At 42.1% G+C, this 19237-nt stretch overlaps 1 protein-coding gene across 3 annotated transcripts in view; it reads left to right on the plus strand.

The window, feature by feature from the left end:
- The first annotated feature begins 214 nt into the window (after positions 1-214).
- The window catches only part of ttyh3a (tweety family member 3a), an 83545-nt gene continuing 64522 nt past the window's right edge, over positions 215-19237 (plus strand). The window contains exon 1 of one of the 3 annotated variants that reach the window (XM_069180639.1): positions 215-1570. In XM_069180639.1, coding sequence (XP_069036740.1) covers positions 1445-1570 — 126 coding nt within the window. In that variant the 5' untranslated portion in view covers positions 215-1444. The remainder of the gene's footprint in view (positions 1571-19237) is intronic. The other 2 variants (XM_015359781.2, XM_015359779.2) reach the window with 2 other exon arrangements.

Raw genomic sequence — 19237 nt, forward strand, 5'->3', positions numbered from 1 at the left:
ATGATAGAGCACGAATTCTTATGTATCTGTTTGGTGCAAATATACAGTATCAATTATTTAGATGTGTATACATTGGATTTTACGTATGAAATGCATATTTTATTTCAAGGTGTTTTTCGAGTTTACCGCACAGCAAGCCCCCGGAGCGACAGCGGGTGCACTGCGCGCCGGAGGCCCCCAGGGGTCACTCGACTCCAACTCGTTGGCCTCCAGCCCTGCTCTCGCCCCCCTCGGTGAAGCTCGGCGGAGGACTGTGACTGCAGCAGGCTGGTGGGGGCTGAACAATGGTGTCCCTCTAGCCGCCTCCACCTCCCCACACAACCCAACCCGGATCGGGAGCAACCGAGTCGGGCGGAAAAGCAGAAAGGCAGCGCCGTCACACCGGACCGGACCGGACCGCACCGCAGGCGCTCCTGGGCCGCCGGAGGAGGATTCGACAAGCGGAGGACGGGGAGGAGGGCAGGACCGACGCACACGGGGGGCTGGCGGCGTTCACCGGAGCATCAAAACGTTGAGAATATCGAGCAAATGGTTTTCTCACAGCCATTAAGGCTGTAGTCGACGCGGGTAGTATTGCCTTCTTCTTGTTGTTGTTATTATTATTATTATTATTATTATTCTGCGCGGAAACATCCAGTTTAAAGGGCAGGAGGAAAGTATCTCAACCCAAGCAGCGACGGAAAGCCCTGCTTTGTTTTGAACTGAATGGCTGAATGAAAGTGAAGTGAATTGATCCGATTTCTAATCACCGTGCATTTCAACAGCCCCGCTGCCCTACAGATTGCTTGTCCCCTTTTTTTATTTAGAAAGTTGTGGTTGTTTGTTCGGTCGATATGGGGGCAACGTAAACATGGAATGGGTTTTCAAAGCGGGGACGCCGCCATAATATTTATCTTTTGCCGGAATCCGGGGAAGCGAAAATCGACACAATGTTTCTGGGGCAGCCCGGGCAGAGATTGAAGGACTCCGGCCCCAGGTCCTAAGGGCGATCCGACAGCCAGGAGTGGGGGGGGAACAAAATGAAACTAAATTAAAGGCGGAGTAGAAACAGAAATCGGAGGAACTGCTGTCTTACTCGTCGAGATTATTTCGGATGAAACATTAAAAGCGGCACGATTCCTCCCCCCAGGTGGTCGGGGTGCTCCATGCGTGCTGCAAGACAGGCTGGCTTTCATCGCTTTTTGCGTTCGGCAGAAAAAAAGAGACAGAGGGTGCAACTGGATTTTCACGTTTTAATGTGATCTTTTTTTTGGGGGGGGAGAAAATCACTTTCATTACTGGAGTTACCACGTCGTGTGCATTGTCTGTGCCTGGAAGACATTCGTGAATTGCGGACGGTGTTGGAGTACATGTACTTGGGAACTTCCTGGAGCGCTTAGACCATCGCAGTTAACAGCGCATTTCGTTTTACTCTGAAGTACCAGGGTATCCGTCGCCTTCTGTCATGGCCGCGGTGGTCAACTACTCACCTGCCTGGTGGGTCAACCTGCTGCACCGATTACCTCACTTCAGCCTCCAGTTTGAACAAATAAGCAGCGATTTTCGGCCAGAAGACTCTCAATACCAACAGGTAAGAGCAGTGCGAGCAGCCGTTGTGCATGAAGGACATCATCTCTCCCAGGGACCTCATTAGATCCTTTAAATTAATGTCCTGCCTATAATGTGCATCAAATCTGACGATTCTCAGGGTCAAAACAGGCTTCCTTTTTCATTTTGCTGCCTGAAATTTCCTTTGTTTCTTTTTGGAATAGGAGTCCTCAGCAAGGACATACGAATTTCAAAATGGTTGTTCATTTTCTATAGAAAGGAAATATGACATCATGCTGAATGACCCGTATAAAATCCAGCCTCTTTTTGTGATCATATTTTGTGATAAATGTACAATGGCACCGCAGCGCTCATTTTCCTTAATATGTCGCGTTTTATCTTAATAAGACGGGTATTTTGAAGTCACACAGTGGGCAATTTTTCCTATTTCATGAGGGGCTATAAATCACCCACCGGTTCAAACCGACAGTGTTAACAGTAAAGCATCTTCCAGGATTTAACCAAAATTCAATCTGTTTAATTCTGAGGCAGTGCTTAGAAACATAGCATTATAGATCTGTGGACAAGGCTGGCGATAGCCATGCTGCCATTATTGAAAAGAGCCTTGCAGGACAGATACTGGCAATTGCTACCTTTGTTGACTTTTTTTCTGGTAAGCCTTTTTTTTATAAGTCAACACTTCTCCAAGTGGTTTTCTTCTGATGCTGCCGTTGATACCAGTCTTTTGGAATGGCACAAATTTAGCATGTTGCCTACCTAACCTTACAATACAGCTGTGCACGTCGCTTTTTTAATAGGCAGCTATAGTGTGCAGCCCACTCCTTCAACAGACGCATTCCAGTGGTCCGGTTTTTATCATGTATTTATTTACCTTTCCTCTGATGGACTGGGGCTGTGAGTTGGTATGAGTGTCAAACCTTCAAAGCTACCGTGTGCTCCTCGGTATCCTCTTATCATTAGCTTATTTAAGGCGATACATAGCCAGCACCCTGGGTTCAGTTCCAGACCTGGGGTGCTGTCTGGGCGGAGTTTGTAGGCTCTCCCTGTCTGCGCTTGGGTTTCCTCTGGGTGCCCTAATTTCCTCCCACTGTCTAATTATATACTGGTAGGTTAACTGGCTTCTGGGGGAGAAAACTGGCCCTGGTGTGTGTGCCCTGGGGTAGACAGGCATGCTATCCAGGGTGTATCCTGCCTTGTTTGTCAGGATAAGCTCTGGCTCCACTGTGATCTAGATCAAGTGGTTAGATGGTTGGATGGAAAGTCAGCAGAATCACAGTAGTGAATACAGTAAAGAAGTGACTTTAGAATTGACTAAATCCTAGTGATGGTGACTGCATTTAATCTTAATATGGGCATTGTTTTCCTTACTCCAGGAACACCATTCAAACTGAGCATGCTTACATAACCCAAAGGAGCTTGAGGTCCAAGAGGCTGGTGAATCAGAGTTTAGCAGGGCTGAGTTTATTGTGTGTAGGAGGAACAGATCATTTTGAAAGCTGACAGGGTAGTGGTTAAAGTGAGCCGAGATATACAGTACGTTTTACATAAGCAGCTGCATTAGTGTGTAATTCTTTCTTGTGAGCAGTGACTCATACTGTAAAGACACTCTTGGAGCTTGGACTCCTCAAGGAAATATTAACACCTTTAACATCTCGGGAATTCACCTGAACGGTAGATGAAAATATCTGAAGCGCTGAAGCACATTAAAACAAAATTTCATACTGTATTTTATAAAGCCTTCCTCTGATTGTCACAAGAAACAGTAGTGCCTTGCAAAAGTATTCAGACCCTTTCTGTTTCCCATTTTGCAAAATTTTTAAACTAAGTATTTTGTTCAAAACCTCAATGCTGAAGCTAAAGGTTCCTAAGGGTAAGTTACAGTAAAAGGCAGCAAAAACTGAAGAGAAAATGTTTTTTTGAATGATTCCTCTCATGTTGAGGCCCATGCATCTTTGGCCGCAGTTCTTTCTAGAGTCTCTGCAAGCTAGACAGAGTGCTTGGGGATTTGGTCCCAATTTTGGGTCTGAACTCGTTTTCCTCGAAGATTTGCTGGTATTTTGCTCCATCTTAAGTTCCATCAGCCTTGACAAGATTCCCAGCTCCTGCTGATGAAAAGTAGACACCAGGGATGGTGTTGACCGTGTGATGCACTGTGTCAGATGTAACACCACTTTGCATTTAGACCAGAAGTAAAAAAAAATGTGCCATGTCTTTGCCGTCTCACTTAGGTTCTTTGTTTTGAACTCCTTTTGGGATTTGAGGCACATTTTTCAGTTTCATTCAACTGGATTGACTGGGCTGTGATTGACCCAGGGGCAACTTCTCCCATCGCAGTCACTGAACGCTGGTTAGGGGTGTCACAGTTCCCTCTTTGCTCTGTTAGTGGGGATAACGTGTCTTCCTCTTCTTCAAAATTGACTTCATCATGCCCACGATGGCCACAGAGATTACTTCTTTGTAATGTTTTTATAAAGTACACTTCTCTTCATCCGTCTTTATACAACTTAATCCCTGAGCTGTTCAGAAAACGTCTTGGTCTTCATGGTCTGAATACTTTTACAAGTCACTTCATTTGTCACTTTGAGGCTGTAGTTTCATTCTAAGTTCTCTTTTCTTTTACTGTAAACATGACATTGTACATTATGTCTTTGACAAGACTGGACAGGATAGGGTTCCTGGGATTATCAGAAGAAAGCTTTTTAATGTTTTAACGAAAAAATGGAACTGGTATCTTCATTTATATATTATATTTGTGGAATGAACTTGTAATGACCTGTCTGGTGCAAAGAAACCGCTTTCAATAGGAAGACATTTTATTTGGAGCCTAATTGACGTTCAAGTATTGGATCATTGTTAGGCTGAACAGATTCAAATGTTGTATGATTTGTTACTTGAATAGAAGAGTTATCTCAACAGGAAGGTGTTATTTGTCATCTGAATGGCATACAGTATTTAAGGGATTAAAATGTCAACTAACGTTAGATTTAGATAACATCTTATAGTGTAGGTACGGTGAAATGTTTGATTTGTTTTTAGTCCTTCGAGAAGGAGAGAGGTGAGTGGTCTTGTTCCTACTTATTTTGTTTGGGTTACAGGTGCTCAATACAGGTCATTTTGAGTTCTAGGTCAAAAAAGAATTTTCTTTCAACGCAACAATATTCCATGGTATAAAGCAACATATATGTTTCTTATTCATCCCTGGAATGACAGAAAATGGCTAAATCATTAAACTTGCCCCTTTCTCAGGCCAGCAACATAAGAATAACTGAGTTTGAATTATCCAAGGAATACCAATAGCGCAGCCAGGTGGAAGTTTTAAAAAGGAAAGCAGCCGTTAGTGATGCTGTGTAGGCGTGAATGAAATAGTAAGTTTGCAGTCGGAAAGCTACAATAGAAAGAGTAATGGAGAGACAGCAGGTATCTATGAGGTCCAGAAGTGTATTTATTGCTGAGAGTTTTTTATGGGGGTTAGCTGTCTCCCGTGAGAGAAAACAAAGAAGTCGGACTCCATATGTAGGATTTCACTGTTGTGTTTCCTGGAGTGGGTGACAGGGTTGCTGTTTGTCAGCGACACTTGGAAGCTCTCCTGCCAGTGCAGGGAGCACGCAGAGCTCTATATGGGTAATGCCCTCCCCTGCTGCTGCTTAGTCGAGAGCTCTTGTCTTGGCAGGAATGCGGTTTGTAAGATGGGGAAGGTGGGGGCAGGGCAGGGCTGCCTCTTACTCAACATTTTGGCCCAGATTGGCCTTTTTTGGTCATCAGGATCTGTGTCCAGTGGTGGGCAGTTTCTCCAGCCTTTGTTTTACATGTTTGGTGTTTTTTTATTCCAACAGAAGTATTGGGAGGGGGACAAAATTCAGTACAGAAACTTGGGGCTTGTAAATGATTTCTGCAGCTCAGCTTCTCCCAGCGCTCCACTGTCAGTGGAGCTTTGGATCTTCGGAAGTTTAATTTCTTGCTTGGATCTAAGTAGTCATCCTGCGTTGTTGCCCCCAGGCATCTCCTGTGACCTTGTAATGCAGTTACACAACCTTGATTTTGTCGGGCGTAGTTTTAGGTATGTGTGGCAAACAAAAATGTTGTGTTGTCATGAATACAGCTTAATAGAGCATCCTGTATCCATCTGTTTGTCTGTTGCCTTTTATTCCTAGGCATCAGTTTCTGCAGTTTTCTATTATCGATTATAGGTTGTCTCAAATGTTTTCTCTTGACTAGTGAAACAGGTTCATTCTTGTTTACTGCACCTGCATTAGTGTAGAGATTAAACATGAAAATCATTGTGATCGTTGGGATTAAACTAATCTAGTCACTGTGAAAAATCTTTGGTGGATTTAATACTTGGGACTTACTCTTAATGACAGTTTTTCATGTTTATGGATGACGTGAGTAGGTTCCCGCAACATTAAATTCCTCAACTACATTTTGAGACAATCGTCTTTGCGGACCTTATATTCTGCTCACCTCCTCTTGACTGAGGTTTAAACGGGAGCATGTAGTTGCTTCTGTGACAAGTGATCCAAAAAATTCCAAAGAGTTTTGGTGAGAAGTTGAATGATGTCACCGGTGTTCTTTCAGCTTACGTGAGGCGATGTACTGTAGCCCATTGAGCAGGGGAAGACAATGTGAAGCCGCCATCTTCGAAATGAATAAACACTTCTGAAACCTAAAAGGATTTAGTAGAATAAGTCGGGTGAAGTGATGTAAAGCTCCGTATCTGATCTTGCTGCCAACCGGTTGCCGCTTTAAAAAGCAAGCGAAGGGCACGAACAAAACAGCCCCAAAAACACCTGTTTTGTGTGCAGGTTGCTTGGCAGTTTTTCAAGTGATATTTGCCGACAAAGGCCACACTTAAGCCTTAAGCCTGGCTGTGCCTCGGCAGAGGAGCTGTGAACGGTTTGAGCCGTCCATTTGAAAGAAAGACGTGGGATGCGGACAAGGATGAGAAGAGAACAGAAGTGTAATACTGGTGTTTTTTGTCCTCTAGTGGAAAAACGTACTTGAAAGTATTGTTTTCCCCTCATGGTTTCTTTCAATGGGTAGCATGGTAGCCGAAGCACCGCTGCCTCACAGCTCTTGTGTTCTGGGTTCAGCGCTGTGCTGGGAAACCTCCTGTATGCAGTGTGCATGTTACAGGACCTCGCTTGATTGCTCTGATTGTTCCCTTCTCTGTGGCCCTGTGAAGGGCTGGTATCCCATCCGGGTCAAGAGCAGCCGTGGGCTGTCAGTCCTGCCTTGAGCCTGAAGTTTCTGGGGATGGGCTCCGGTGTTATCATGACCCTCACCGAGATAACGGATGAATGGTTTCTTTTTTAACCTTCCCTGATTTAATTTTCTGTGCTGTTGGGTCTGAAATCTTTGTCAAGATCAGCATGGTTTCGACTTTTCATTTCTCAGAAAAGTTGTGGTTCACTGATGTAATTTTTGCTGCACTGTAATTAAAGAAAGAGTCTTAGCTGTTTTAATTGCTGTTCTTTCCTGAAAAAAAAAATGCTACAGAGCGTTTTTTAAGACTAGCTAGTGCTTGGCCTGAACTAAGAGCCTGCTTTTTTCTCAAGGCATTATTGCCTGTTAGCTTATATGAAATGTACATTTCCCTGCAGACTTCTGTGTGACATCATTCCTCAAGAACAGATGTTGGTAGAAACGAACTGCTTCAAAATAAAAGATTCTATATCGGGAACTCCTTAACAAGAGGCTTCTTTTAGAGTTACATAAGAAGAAATAGAAACAAGAAGAGCACGTTCAGCATGTCTAGCCAGTTCCCAAGTAAGTAACCAAGGTGTCATCTTCAACATCATGGCTCTGTAATTTGTTCCAAAGTCCCACTCTGCCATCCTTTGCCTAAAGAAATGCCCGCTGTTCTTCGTTTTAATTGCCCTTTGGTGTGTTTCCACTTGTGTCCTGAGGTTTGTGGCTCTCTGCTCTTTCTGAATAAGTCCATGAAGTTGACTTGTTCAAGTCCTTTGCGGATTCTGAATGCTTGGATGAGGTCCCTTCAGTTTGTCAGTCTTACGTTCTGTAAGTCCCAGACTTGATTGAGTTGCTCTTCTCTGGAGGGATCCCAGAGCAGGAATATTTTACTCGTAGCATAACTAGCATTTGAAATGAGGCTGTACTGGTGTGTTACACAATTTTAACATAACTTGCCCTGATGTAAACTCGACCTTTTTTAACTCGGCTCATTTTGTATTTATAGTTTTGTACTTGCATGTAAAACTCTGCAGTTGACTAAAGTGCACATCATCTGTTAGGGTTTTTTACAGTTCAGACATTTGTTTAAATTCCCTGCTATTTTTGTTTGTTACTGGGCCCTCCTTTTGTGGTGTGATCTGCAGACTTGAATAGTTTACTAACTGCCATATGCTAGAATCTAGATCATTGATATAAATGAGGAACACAAGTGGTGTTAATACATGTCATTGAGCTACTCAACTAATTACACCACTGCAATTTGAGCATTCACCTCTTATCTATACTATGTTTTCTATTTTTAAACAGTTCTCAGTCCAGGTACTCCCATTCCTATGAATGCGTACTGCCTATTATTTTTAGGATAAATCTTTTGTGAGGAAGTTTATTAAAAGACTCCTGAAAATTCACAATTCACAAATTGGGTCAGCAAAACCAGCCGTCATCAAACCTAGGTTGACTTTTTCCTAGGATCCTATTTCCATATTTGTAAATCCTCTAATTTAGGAGTAATAATTGTTGACTAATAATTTCCATGTAATCGCAGTCAGACTCATTGGTCTCTCTCTGTGCTGTATGTACCTTTTTATAGCAGAGAACTAGAATTGAGTGACGTTTGCATCAGTGGCTTATGTATCACGTCTTTTTCCTTAAAGACATTTGGTAGGGTACCGTCAGTCTCTGGGGGTTGATCTTGAGTGCTTTAAGCACCTGCAAGCTAAAACTACTGTATTTAATACAGAATGCGGTCCTTCTACTGCCTGAGGTATGTTTTGAATATCAGAGTGTTTTGTTGTGTTGTTGAACGTCTGACCAGCATGGATTTGTAATCATGTTGGCATTAGATGTGAAGCAGACAGTCGATAAACATCAATGGCTTCTTCAGTTTACAGTATCTTCAGCTCTTACGGTTCCCTAGTCTGTCAGTATTCCCCGGAGTGCACACTGGGATTTGTTTGCCTCTTAAAGGCTCTATATTCAGAATCACTTGTATTAAAGTTTTTTTGTGCCTGCCCTTCAGGAAAATAATTAATTTAATTAAAATATATTATTCCATCATCACATTTTCTTGTCAACATTCTACTTATTAAGCCTTTAGACATTGCAGTGAGCTGAAACTATTGCAAAGACCACCTTTACTTACAAAGACAAGGTTGTTGGTTTCATTTGATGTTTTCTGTGATTCCCTTTTCTATTTCTTAATATTGTGCCTTTGGTCTCTTCTGCTTGTCTCACTGCGCAGTGGTGTGCTAGCCCTCGTTAACATAACCTCTGCTGTTTCTGGGCCACAGCTTATGCCTGCAGGAGAATTGCTCACAGTAATAGTTTCCAGCCATTGTCTCTCCAGGATCACTGTACATCAGCAGGCAGCTTGTAGGTCACTCCAGTTACAGACACACAGCCTAGTATTTACAGCCTCTGCTGTAGGTTTTGCTTTGCAAGCTATCTGTACTCTTTATGATTTGTGAGGCTTATATTTCTGTAATTCTATTGATCAATGTGAGAATCTTTTTGTCGGGATCTGTTGAATTACTGTATATTTTATAGAGGCTGTGAAAACGATATGACTGTACCTATGTTCTCAGGTGCTGCTTTGGCATATTCTGTCTCTGGATCAGAGTACTGTACAGACTTTAACTGTAATTATCCCCCCCGTAATTTGGCATTGTTAAAGAAAAGGACACCATGGTTGCTGAACTGAAGTTTTGTAATTATGCTACTGCATATATGAACAACAACGTTTTTAGTAATTGCGGTAATTAGCTTCTAAGGATTGAACAAATTGTTAATACATTATTTAAGCATTCTGTAATTGTAAGTCAGAGAGACTGACTGTTTGAAATGCATACTTAACATTTATGGTACATTACATTCTAATTCCACTAGATTTAGTTTTGAAGCTAGCTTGCGCTGATCAGACCTTCCATGCATTATATGAGATACTATATGCAGTGACGCCTGTCTATTTCCATTGCAAATTTTCCTGATACTGTGATCTCACCTGTAGTCTCTCACTTCACAGTTTGAATACATTTGGATGCATATTTATCAGATTTATGTGGCTTTCAGGTTGCGCAGGAAGTATGAATTAATTTGATTTCATTGTCTGAATCTTAGCTGCTACAATTTTATAAATGTGCCTAATTTAATATCTTTAAGTCCTGTATACATATTGTCCCATTAGAAGCCTGTATAAAAATAATGCTTACACTAAAATCCCTAAACACTATATATGGACTGTGTAATAATGAAATGTATAATCAGGTTGTACTAAAACATATTTCACTTACCAAATGTCATTTTTTCCATGAGAAAAACATGGAAAATGGGCACTGGCAGGATTTCATACAGATCATCGTAAGATGGTTGCTGGCGACAGATCTGAAGCCCCAATCGAAAATAAAAACGTGAGCCCAGAAAGCTTTTGATTTCAGTCTGCACTTAACAGATTCAGACGTTCAGGTCAGTTCCAAGTGATACCTGTCGGCATCAAACGTTGTAAAAGAGAAGTTTGAAAATAACCCTGAAAAAAAGGTTAAAATGGATAGTGGCGAGCAAAATGCTGGTTACAACTTCAAGTCCTGTCAAAGCGAAAGCTTTGTCTGGTTTGGAGTAGGAAGAATCCTAAGGAAAGGACATGTCGTCCTGTATATTGCATAGTTCTAATGGTGGTAAAAGGAAAGGTTTTGCTCTCACCTCTTAACCTCATCACCAGTCCACACTTCCATGTTTCCAATTGAAATTGAGGCCAACTGAAACTCAGTATGCTAGGCTGCCTTTGCTCTCTAGCGTAAGGGGGGGGGACCGCAATGGCCAAACACGCCTCTTGGGCCAGTGGCGGAGCTGTAGCTGCTAAGAGAGACCTGGGGGTCGTTCATCGGTTAGTTTTCTAACTGCTTCGTCCGGTTCTGGGTCACGGGGGAGCTGGAGTGTATCCCCGCAGGCATAGCGGACGCAAGGCAGGACACACCCTGGGTGGGACACCAGTCCATCACAGGGCAGACAGACACAAACACGCACACAACGGGGACAGTTTTCCCAGAAGCCAGTTAACCCACCAGTATGTCTTTCGAAGGTGGGAGGAAACTTGAACCCCCTGAGTTAACTCATCCAAACTCCACACAGACAGCACCAGAGGCCCAGGGAATTGATCCCAGGAGGTGCCTCCCTGCCGCCCACCTGGGTGTCATGATTAATACAATTTTATCACAAACGGTGAGCTCTGTAAGATAATGACATCATTAAAGGATGAAGGCAAACCAGCAAAGCCCAGCTTCTTAAGGATAAGATTTCCTTGGAATTTTAGTGACTCAAGTATATTCCTTAGTCATCTTTCTATCACAGTGCCTTTAATTGTTTCAAGGCCTTTTACTAAAGTAAAAAAAGCAAATGTCACGTGTTCCAAAGTTACTTGAAGAAAGGGATTTTGAACTACTTTATTACCACAGACGGCAGGAAGTCCATTGAGCTTCCTTTGCAGGAGTGAACAGTTCCAGATTTAAATAGAAGTACCAGTCTCCCAGTATTGTTTGGGGTTTCCCTTCAACTTCTGTTAAACCCGCAAAGCTAAGGAAAAGTTGTAAGTAGTTGTACCAGGATGATTACATTATAGTTGTGAGTCTTTCAGCTCTACCAGGAAAGTACAAAAGTCTGGTGTGTCTGACCTCCTGTTCTTTTTAATAAGACACTGATCAGCTAAAATCAGTGTAAAATATGCCCTATTAGTTCTTTATACAAGTGAGGTGATTACTGTGCTCATTTTAGCCTCACTTTCCTTATACAAGATTAGAAGGTGACTGATAGACACAGGTTTATCTCTTGCAATCAAGATGGGAGATTTAACAGGACAAGCATAAAAATATAATAGTCTTATCTCAGACTCACTCTTTCTGTGAGTGTCTAATTCTCGGAACTGAAGTAGCACTCTGTGCAAAGTACGAACATGACAGTTCAGATTCTGATGGACTTTGCTCCACTTTGTTTCTTGTTTGCGGATGTAAACCTTTCTTAAGCCAGACTTAATGTGCGACTGTAAAAGATTACAAAGCTTACAAAACCAGAATGGGTTTCAATGTATTTGGGTTCTGTACACTTAACGAAGAGGCATGTTTTCATCCAGAATGCTGCTTTGAAGAACATTTTTGATTCTGTTTTTCAAGTACATGGTGATGGTCACTCTGGGTTTCTTGGAGTGTTCTGGATGAGCCCAGGATGTGTATTTTTGCACTATTGGCTGGGCAGAACTTTGTGGGATTTTGGGAAGTGCTCCTGAGTTCTCATGTTTCGATGATCAGTTTTTTGGGGTTAAAATGTGAAAGCAGCTCAAGATGGAGTCTGTTGGCAGTGAGTTTAGGGGGAGCCTTGTGCTGTTGAGTGTTTTCAAAGGGAGGGAAATGAAATTGCATTCGCAAAGAGACAGTGCTCTGTTACAAATAACAGGGCCACTACTGTAGATCAGAGAGATGTCTGTTCATCTGTGGTGCTGAAGGCATGACTTTGAAATACTTCTCTTAATCTGCATCGGAGATGTGGTTCATTTCTTGATAGAGAGCAGCAAACTCTTCTTCTCATTCACTTTCTCCAGCACTGGAAAACTGAGGCAGTGCCTTCTCCCATTGAAGGGTGAAATTTGTGCTCTGAACATTTTTGACATTTTTGTGGGAATTTTCATGGCTTTGAAGACTCCGACGTCCCACTTTGAAATTGGTTCCCATGGTGAGAAACCATTTGGAGCTGAATAGCACGCCACGTTATTTGGTGTCTGAAGTTTCCCAGCATCGTCTTCAGTGGCTCTTGTGGGTCGTATCTGAGCACAAAGAGGCTGGACTTCTGGGGTCAGTCTTGAAGTGAATCAGTGAAGGGGTGAAGGCTCTGTTACCTCCTCTTTTATCATTAGAACAGTCTGCTTCTCAATCCACCAATCACAAGCTATTGTGTGATTGCTGCAGGGCAGACGAGTCAGAAAGAGTTTTCTTCTCAAGCACACAGAAAGAACTGACTGTTCTTCTTTACAAAATTATTACATTCTAAAAAAAAAGTCTTTCCTTATTGTTCTCTCTCGGGAGTCCGTAATGTATTTTAAGTCCTTTTCATTAGCAAAAATTGCCCCATCAAAATAGTAGTAGCTTATGATCGCAATTCTATTTTGAGACACATTTGCCAATTTTGTAATCTGTAATTTATTTTAAAACAAGGCTCATATTATCCAGTATATAAAAAGGGGGTTGATTCCTCTGGACTGCACCGTTAGTTAGAACGGTGATATTTTAATTGCTTTCAGGGTAGAAATTGTCATTAAAACCTTTTCCTATTGACACAAATAAGAATTTGCAGTATTCAAATCCTTATTAAGAGGGCACTTCTTGAATGATTAGAAGTGTGCATAATTAGTGATTATTTGTAGATCCGATGAACTGACTGTTTTACCAGACATTTTGGTATAATCTGCTTTAGATCTGGAATTGAAAGGACTCCTTTTGGCTGCAGCAACCGGTGTATATCAGGGAATAATTAGAAACATATTGAGAGAAAAAAACAGCTGGCTAGCTTTTGTGTTTTCTGGAGCCATTTCACTTTGGAAGGTTTTATTTTTTTTACAGCATGTCATTTGAGATTTGGCAGGAAAATTCACTCCAGGTTTCTGTAATCGAGTCACAGTTTTTCTTGTATTCAAAAAAGTGACCAGCTCTTCCCAAGTGGAGTTTCTCAGAATGACACTAGAGTAAAGCCTCTGGACAAGGGTGCAAGAGGAGAGATCAGAATGCAGATGGAAACAGGCATTGAAATCAGAACGAGTTTGAGAAAGACTTTGCGTCTTATGTTATAAGGGGTGTCCATTACTGCATACTGGAGCTCTCCAGTCTGAAGAAATTTACTTTTAGATCGGAAACCTGGAACTGTCAAGAAAATCCTTTCGGCGCATTTTTGTGTAGCCTTGCGTTTATAAAAAATTATACTGCTGCAGTTTTATTATAGCATACTAAACAAATCTCTGCTAAAACAGGATGGTGTGTGAGACTGCACTGTAATTTTTGATCTCGGTTTTGAAAACGGCGTGGGCCCAAGCCGCACCTTTCTTCCTGGCTTGTCCTGGCCTCCCTGACAGGGCCTGTCTAAACACTTCCTCTCCGGAAGCTGCCGTTCCTGCTTTTCCCATCTTCTTCCCGGCTGGGAAATGCCCTGGGGTGTGTTCTGTCGGATTGTATGAGCCCTGTACGGCGGATCCTCTGCCATCTTGCCTGCACTTCATTCCTGGCTACGGAGCTGTAGCTGCTCATTCTGTTATTCCATTTTGTTTTTGATACTCCCTTTCTGCACACAAAGGGTTTCTGCAGTGGATTCTGCAGGCTGGCCTCTTGCGTTATTCATGAATTATCATTGCCGTCCATGTGCATCAGGATCCTGGGCCTACGGAGTGGTCAGCAGACTGGGGGTCGGGGCTTGGAGTGATTCTAATGGCAGGTTGAACTTCAGATGGAGGAGTGGGTACTGTATGGAAACAGGAAAAAGCAGAAGCCTGTGTACTGACAGGATGATGGCCGGAAATAATCAGCGTTGCCAGCTTTTCATCAGGGCAGTGCTGCCACGTCTCTGTGGGGGCCAAATCTTTCCTCTCCACAGACACGAAGGGGGGGATCTCTGTCCGCGATTCTCTTCAAAACAAAACCTGCGCTTCCTGTGATTGTGCTCGGCTGGTTGACGCAGTTCTCTTGAGTTGGACGTAACGAAGGGATTCAAAAAAAGAAGGAATTGGTATGACTGTAGTATGCAAGCATAGTTAGTGTTCATTTTCTTCTATGCGTTTGTCCGAATAAGGCATTGGTTCACTCCTCTGTGAGTGTGATATCAAACATATCTCTGGCGTAGCCTGTTTATTATAGTGAGTAATTACATTCATATACAGCTCATCTTCCCAAAGGATATGAAAGCGCTTTTTAATAGAGGACGGGACTTACACATAGGAGGTAAGGTAGGAACGGCTTCTTCTCTATTCTGTCCAGCAGTTTTCTTGCCTTAAGACAAGGAGACCACAAAGATGGCTGGCAAGGGCACTGCTGCTCAGCAGAGCAGGGGGGGAGACCATGAGCTGCCTGCCTTCAGAGCCATGTGGTGTGGAGCTCTGAGGAGGTTCGAGGTTGGACTGTGCTCAGTGCAGTGCCTGAGGAACATGCAAGCTGTTAGGCAGAGGAGTTTGTATTCATCGATGAAGGGCATGGCCAGATAAGGCGGAGAGCAAAGCACCGCGTTTCTGAAAGGTTCTTGACCGTAAGTAAAAGTCTGGAGTGCAACAGCTGAACTAATTAAAAAAAAAATAAGTAGCTGATTAAATGCAAAATGCAAAATTAAGGCTAGATCTGCAGCTGTTTAGGAATACACAATTGACTCTATGCACACAAACAATCTAAGCAATTTGACCATCATTACGTAATAATCAACATCTGTAAGGGTCCTTACCATGAAGTCTTTAAATTACCTGCCTAGTTAAATCCATCCACTTCTAACTGCTTCATACATTTCAGCGTTGCAGAGGAGCAACGGGCACAAGGAAGTATAAATCCTGGACAGAACAGTCTATTGCAGGGCACACGTTCAAAGACACAACCACACTCAGACCAGGGCCAATTTTCCCTGAAGCCAATTAGCCTACCACTATGTCTTTGGACTGTGGGAAGTTAGTGGTGTGAACATGGGGCGAACATGCAGACTCCACACAGACAGTGCCAGATCCAGAACTGAACCCAGGGCCCCAGAACTGCCAGGCAACAGTTCTGCCCACTGAGCCACAGTACCACCCCCCAGTTAAGTAAATCATTTTTTTTTTTAATGTCAGCTGAAGTAAAACTTGTTTTTAGTGTTTTTTTCACATATTAACTCATTTGGTCTTTGTCTTCTGGAGAATAAATATCCCTTTCTATAATCTACTTCTGTTTATTTGACCATCTTTGTGATGGCATGCAAATAAAAATCTTATTGATCTTATTATAACATCAGGGCACATCAAAAAATGTTTGTTGTGCTGTGAAAGCTAATACCTTTCATCGGTTTAATTTTGACTGTAGTTACAGATGATTCCTGCTAACCACCACATCCTGTGATAGTCGAAAGAAAAAGATAATGAAGTTTGCAGAAAGGGGCCCCTTGTTCTTTAAAATGCATTTTATTTGTTATATTCAAACCAGTGTTCTAATAGGAAATCTATGGGTGTGTAACTATGTGAGTTTCCCATAGGGAAAAGGGGTCTCTCCTAATTAGTTAGCAACTTGCGTCATTTTAGAATCAATATACTGTACTTCATGAAGGAAACCTTTGGAAAGAAATGCATTTCAGCATCAGGAGGCCATTAACCTATTCTAATTCTACTTAACACATGAAAGACATTAGCATGTAATTAGTCATGCATCCAGACTCTAGATTGTGACCTTGGGGACAATTCAATTGTCAGTGAACTTGTGGAACTCCATGTAGTCATTCTGAAGCTGTTTCAGACACAAGTCTCCCTTTTATGTTTTACAGTGTTACAGATTTTTGCAAGTGGTTCTGCAAGACTTTTATTGACATGATCTGAGTAATCCCCTTGTTACAAATCCTGGAGTGTTCAAATGACAAGTTATCAAATCAGTATAAAATCCGGACCGGATATCAGACCATATCTATTAAGCATCACATGGCATATATACCCTTTATTCTCTGGCACAGATTGATAATAGAGAATCAGACACAAACCTGGCACAAACCTGGCAAACAGATATTTCAGATATTATTTAATAAATAACACTAACACACAACACTTATATTATAAACCTATATATAGATCTTTGAGTACCAGTGCCCTGTTTTTTTACAGCCCCTATTACAGCCCCTATTATCTTAAACTGAATACAAACAGAATGAACTGTGTTCTGATACACAAAATGGATCCTAACCGGGACTAATCTGCATTTCTAAACAAAGCTTGCAGCTGAATGGGAACTGATTTCCCTTTTCTAACCGTACATCACTAATAATAGGGGCGACGCTTTTAGCCTGCAGATTCTACAATAAAGTTAATTGGCATGTCAGTAAAAATAAGATGCCAAGCTCTTTCGTAATAGGGCCGACACTATTTCAAGGTTTAAAATGAGGCGGAACTTAGTTTCACGTCTGACTGGAAAGAGGCAACCTCTCACAGCATCCCGAGCTTCTGATAAAGATGAGCATGGTTAATTCTCCCCTGTGTTGATATTAGTGCATCCCTATGGATTAATGTGTATTTATTAGGGCTCCTTTTGATCATCTGTGTCTTCATCTTGTTTACTTGCGTCATGGCCCAGGGACAGCGAGGTACATACAACAGAACAATAGCCATTGTCACAGTCCTCCAGAATAAGGCAATCAAACCGTTCAGTGCAAACAAATCACAGCTGACCTTATTTACTGCATATTACATACACCCACTGCCTGTTATGTAAGGGTGTGGTTCCTGAAAGTCTTGACGGTAATCCAAATTTCAGATTGGACGCAACCCTTTTTTTAGCCTGTGAACAACTGTAGGGAATTGCAGTTCATCATATTGCAGTGATCTTTCATTTGTCCTGGCTTTATGTGTGTGTCAGGGAGGAGAGGAGAGGAGAACTGCAGGCTCACCAGGGATTATTGTTCTTTAATGGTATACAGGTGAGTGTGCTGGTCACAGTGTGGGGTAGAGTGCTTTGTGACACACAAGCACAACACAAATTTAATGCTACAGGGCCCTAAAAAGACAATACACACTAGCTGAGCCTGGCCAAGGAGACTTGCCAACACTGGCAGACTCGGTTACCCAGAGTGGACAGGCTCAATTGACCACAGCCTGGGCACAGAAACTGGACACGGGCAGACCTAGCAGCCCAGAGAGGACAGGCTGTGCTCCTACTGCCAGCGGGGAGAAGGAGACAGAAATATGTTTTCTGCTACGATGTGAGAAACACTCTGGTTTTAGACCATCATTCGTCTCTAAAATAAGAAGTATGATCTAGGAATTCCAACATCTACCAGAATCAGAACAGCTTCCAAACTTTTATGTGACGTACTATATGCAAATTTCCAATGTTATGTTTGTACTGTAAATGTACTGTAAATGTGTTAAATGTATCTGCTTTGGTAACACTGTAATTCATCTGTTATGCTGATAAAGCTCTTTGAATTTGAACTGATTGTACTGTAACAAGTTGTGATGATGGAGAACTGATTGTAACGTTTAGCATGGGTCCTGTCCAGCTTACTGGAGGAGGAGACTTCTATGGCACATTATTTTCTATAGGCCGGTGCTTTTACATCTAGCCAAACTGGTGAATTAAAGATGGCATAAAGAGTGGAAAAGGCCCTGAAGGTATTCAGTTAATTAAAAAGACAGGCTTTTGCTAAATGTAGCTCAGGAATGGAAAGGCATGCGTGTAAGAGCATGCCTTGCAAGTTTAAAAGCATAGAGCTCATTAGTTAGCGTCTGTGTCAAGTGGGTTTGTGCGGTTTCTGTCATATTTCAAGATAAATGCTTTTGAAATAATCTCTTTACCGCAACTGTCCTTTTTTAGCTTCTGACTGTAATGTATTGCGAGCAATCAATGTGAAATATGAACTGCAACTAAGCGTCCAGTCAGTGCTCAACCTCTTGCACAGAGCCGTGTTTTACTGTACCCATCACTAGTGCTGTGAAGCTCTGTAGTCTTTGACAGTCGATCTTCAGACAGTTCTCCGACTTTGCCTGTGATGACCTAGTAATGAGTATTCTCTTTCTATGTTCACACTTTTACAGGTGTGAAGTGAGACAACACTAAAATGTTGTAGATGTAAGGATTCACTTTCCTGAGTAAATACTTGCTGGAAGCACCAGCTAGTTACACTTTTTTGGAAAAGGCCCTATTAACCTTGCACACTAATATAGTGCAATTTTCACCCATAGAAGTGTTCAGTTTCGATGTTCACATTTTGATTAAAAATATTCACTTGAAGTGTCTACATCATTGGTAAATTGGCGGTGTGGGAAGGGGGTGGGAATATCGGAAGGGGGGGTATGCACTTATCAGGCACTGTATCTGAAAAGGGTATTTTGAGCAGGCTAGGGTGTTTTTTTAGAAATGGGAACTCAAAACCAAAAGTAGAAACCTAGAAAACCGCTTTTGTCTCACAAAATAAAAAACAGTTTTGAGGTTTTCGAAGCAAGTCCTTATCCACTTACTTTAATAGTGCAAATGAACTATAAGCCACCGAAGGTTCATTGGCCAAACCTGGTTTTTGAAGACTGGGTATGTTTTGGCCAAGCAGTTTGCATTTTCAATACAATTCAAGTTTTATTATACGTTAGAGCCCAGAATAGCAGTGTAACAAAAGCAGATGAACATCACCAACAAAGAATGGTGAAAGTATACAGTACAGCAGTGAAACATCGGCAGCAAAGAATCGGTACAACAATGACACGTTACAGCAACGATTGTATTTACTTGGCCGGGGCATTTTTGTAAAAGAGGAGCTAGCAGTACATTTC

This window comes from Lepisosteus oculatus, chromosome 19 (assembly GCF_040954835.1).
Source record: "Lepisosteus oculatus isolate fLepOcu1 chromosome 19, fLepOcu1.hap2, whole genome shotgun sequence".
NCBI classification, from domain to species: Eukaryota; Metazoa; Chordata; class Actinopteri; order Semionotiformes; family Lepisosteidae; genus Lepisosteus; species Lepisosteus oculatus.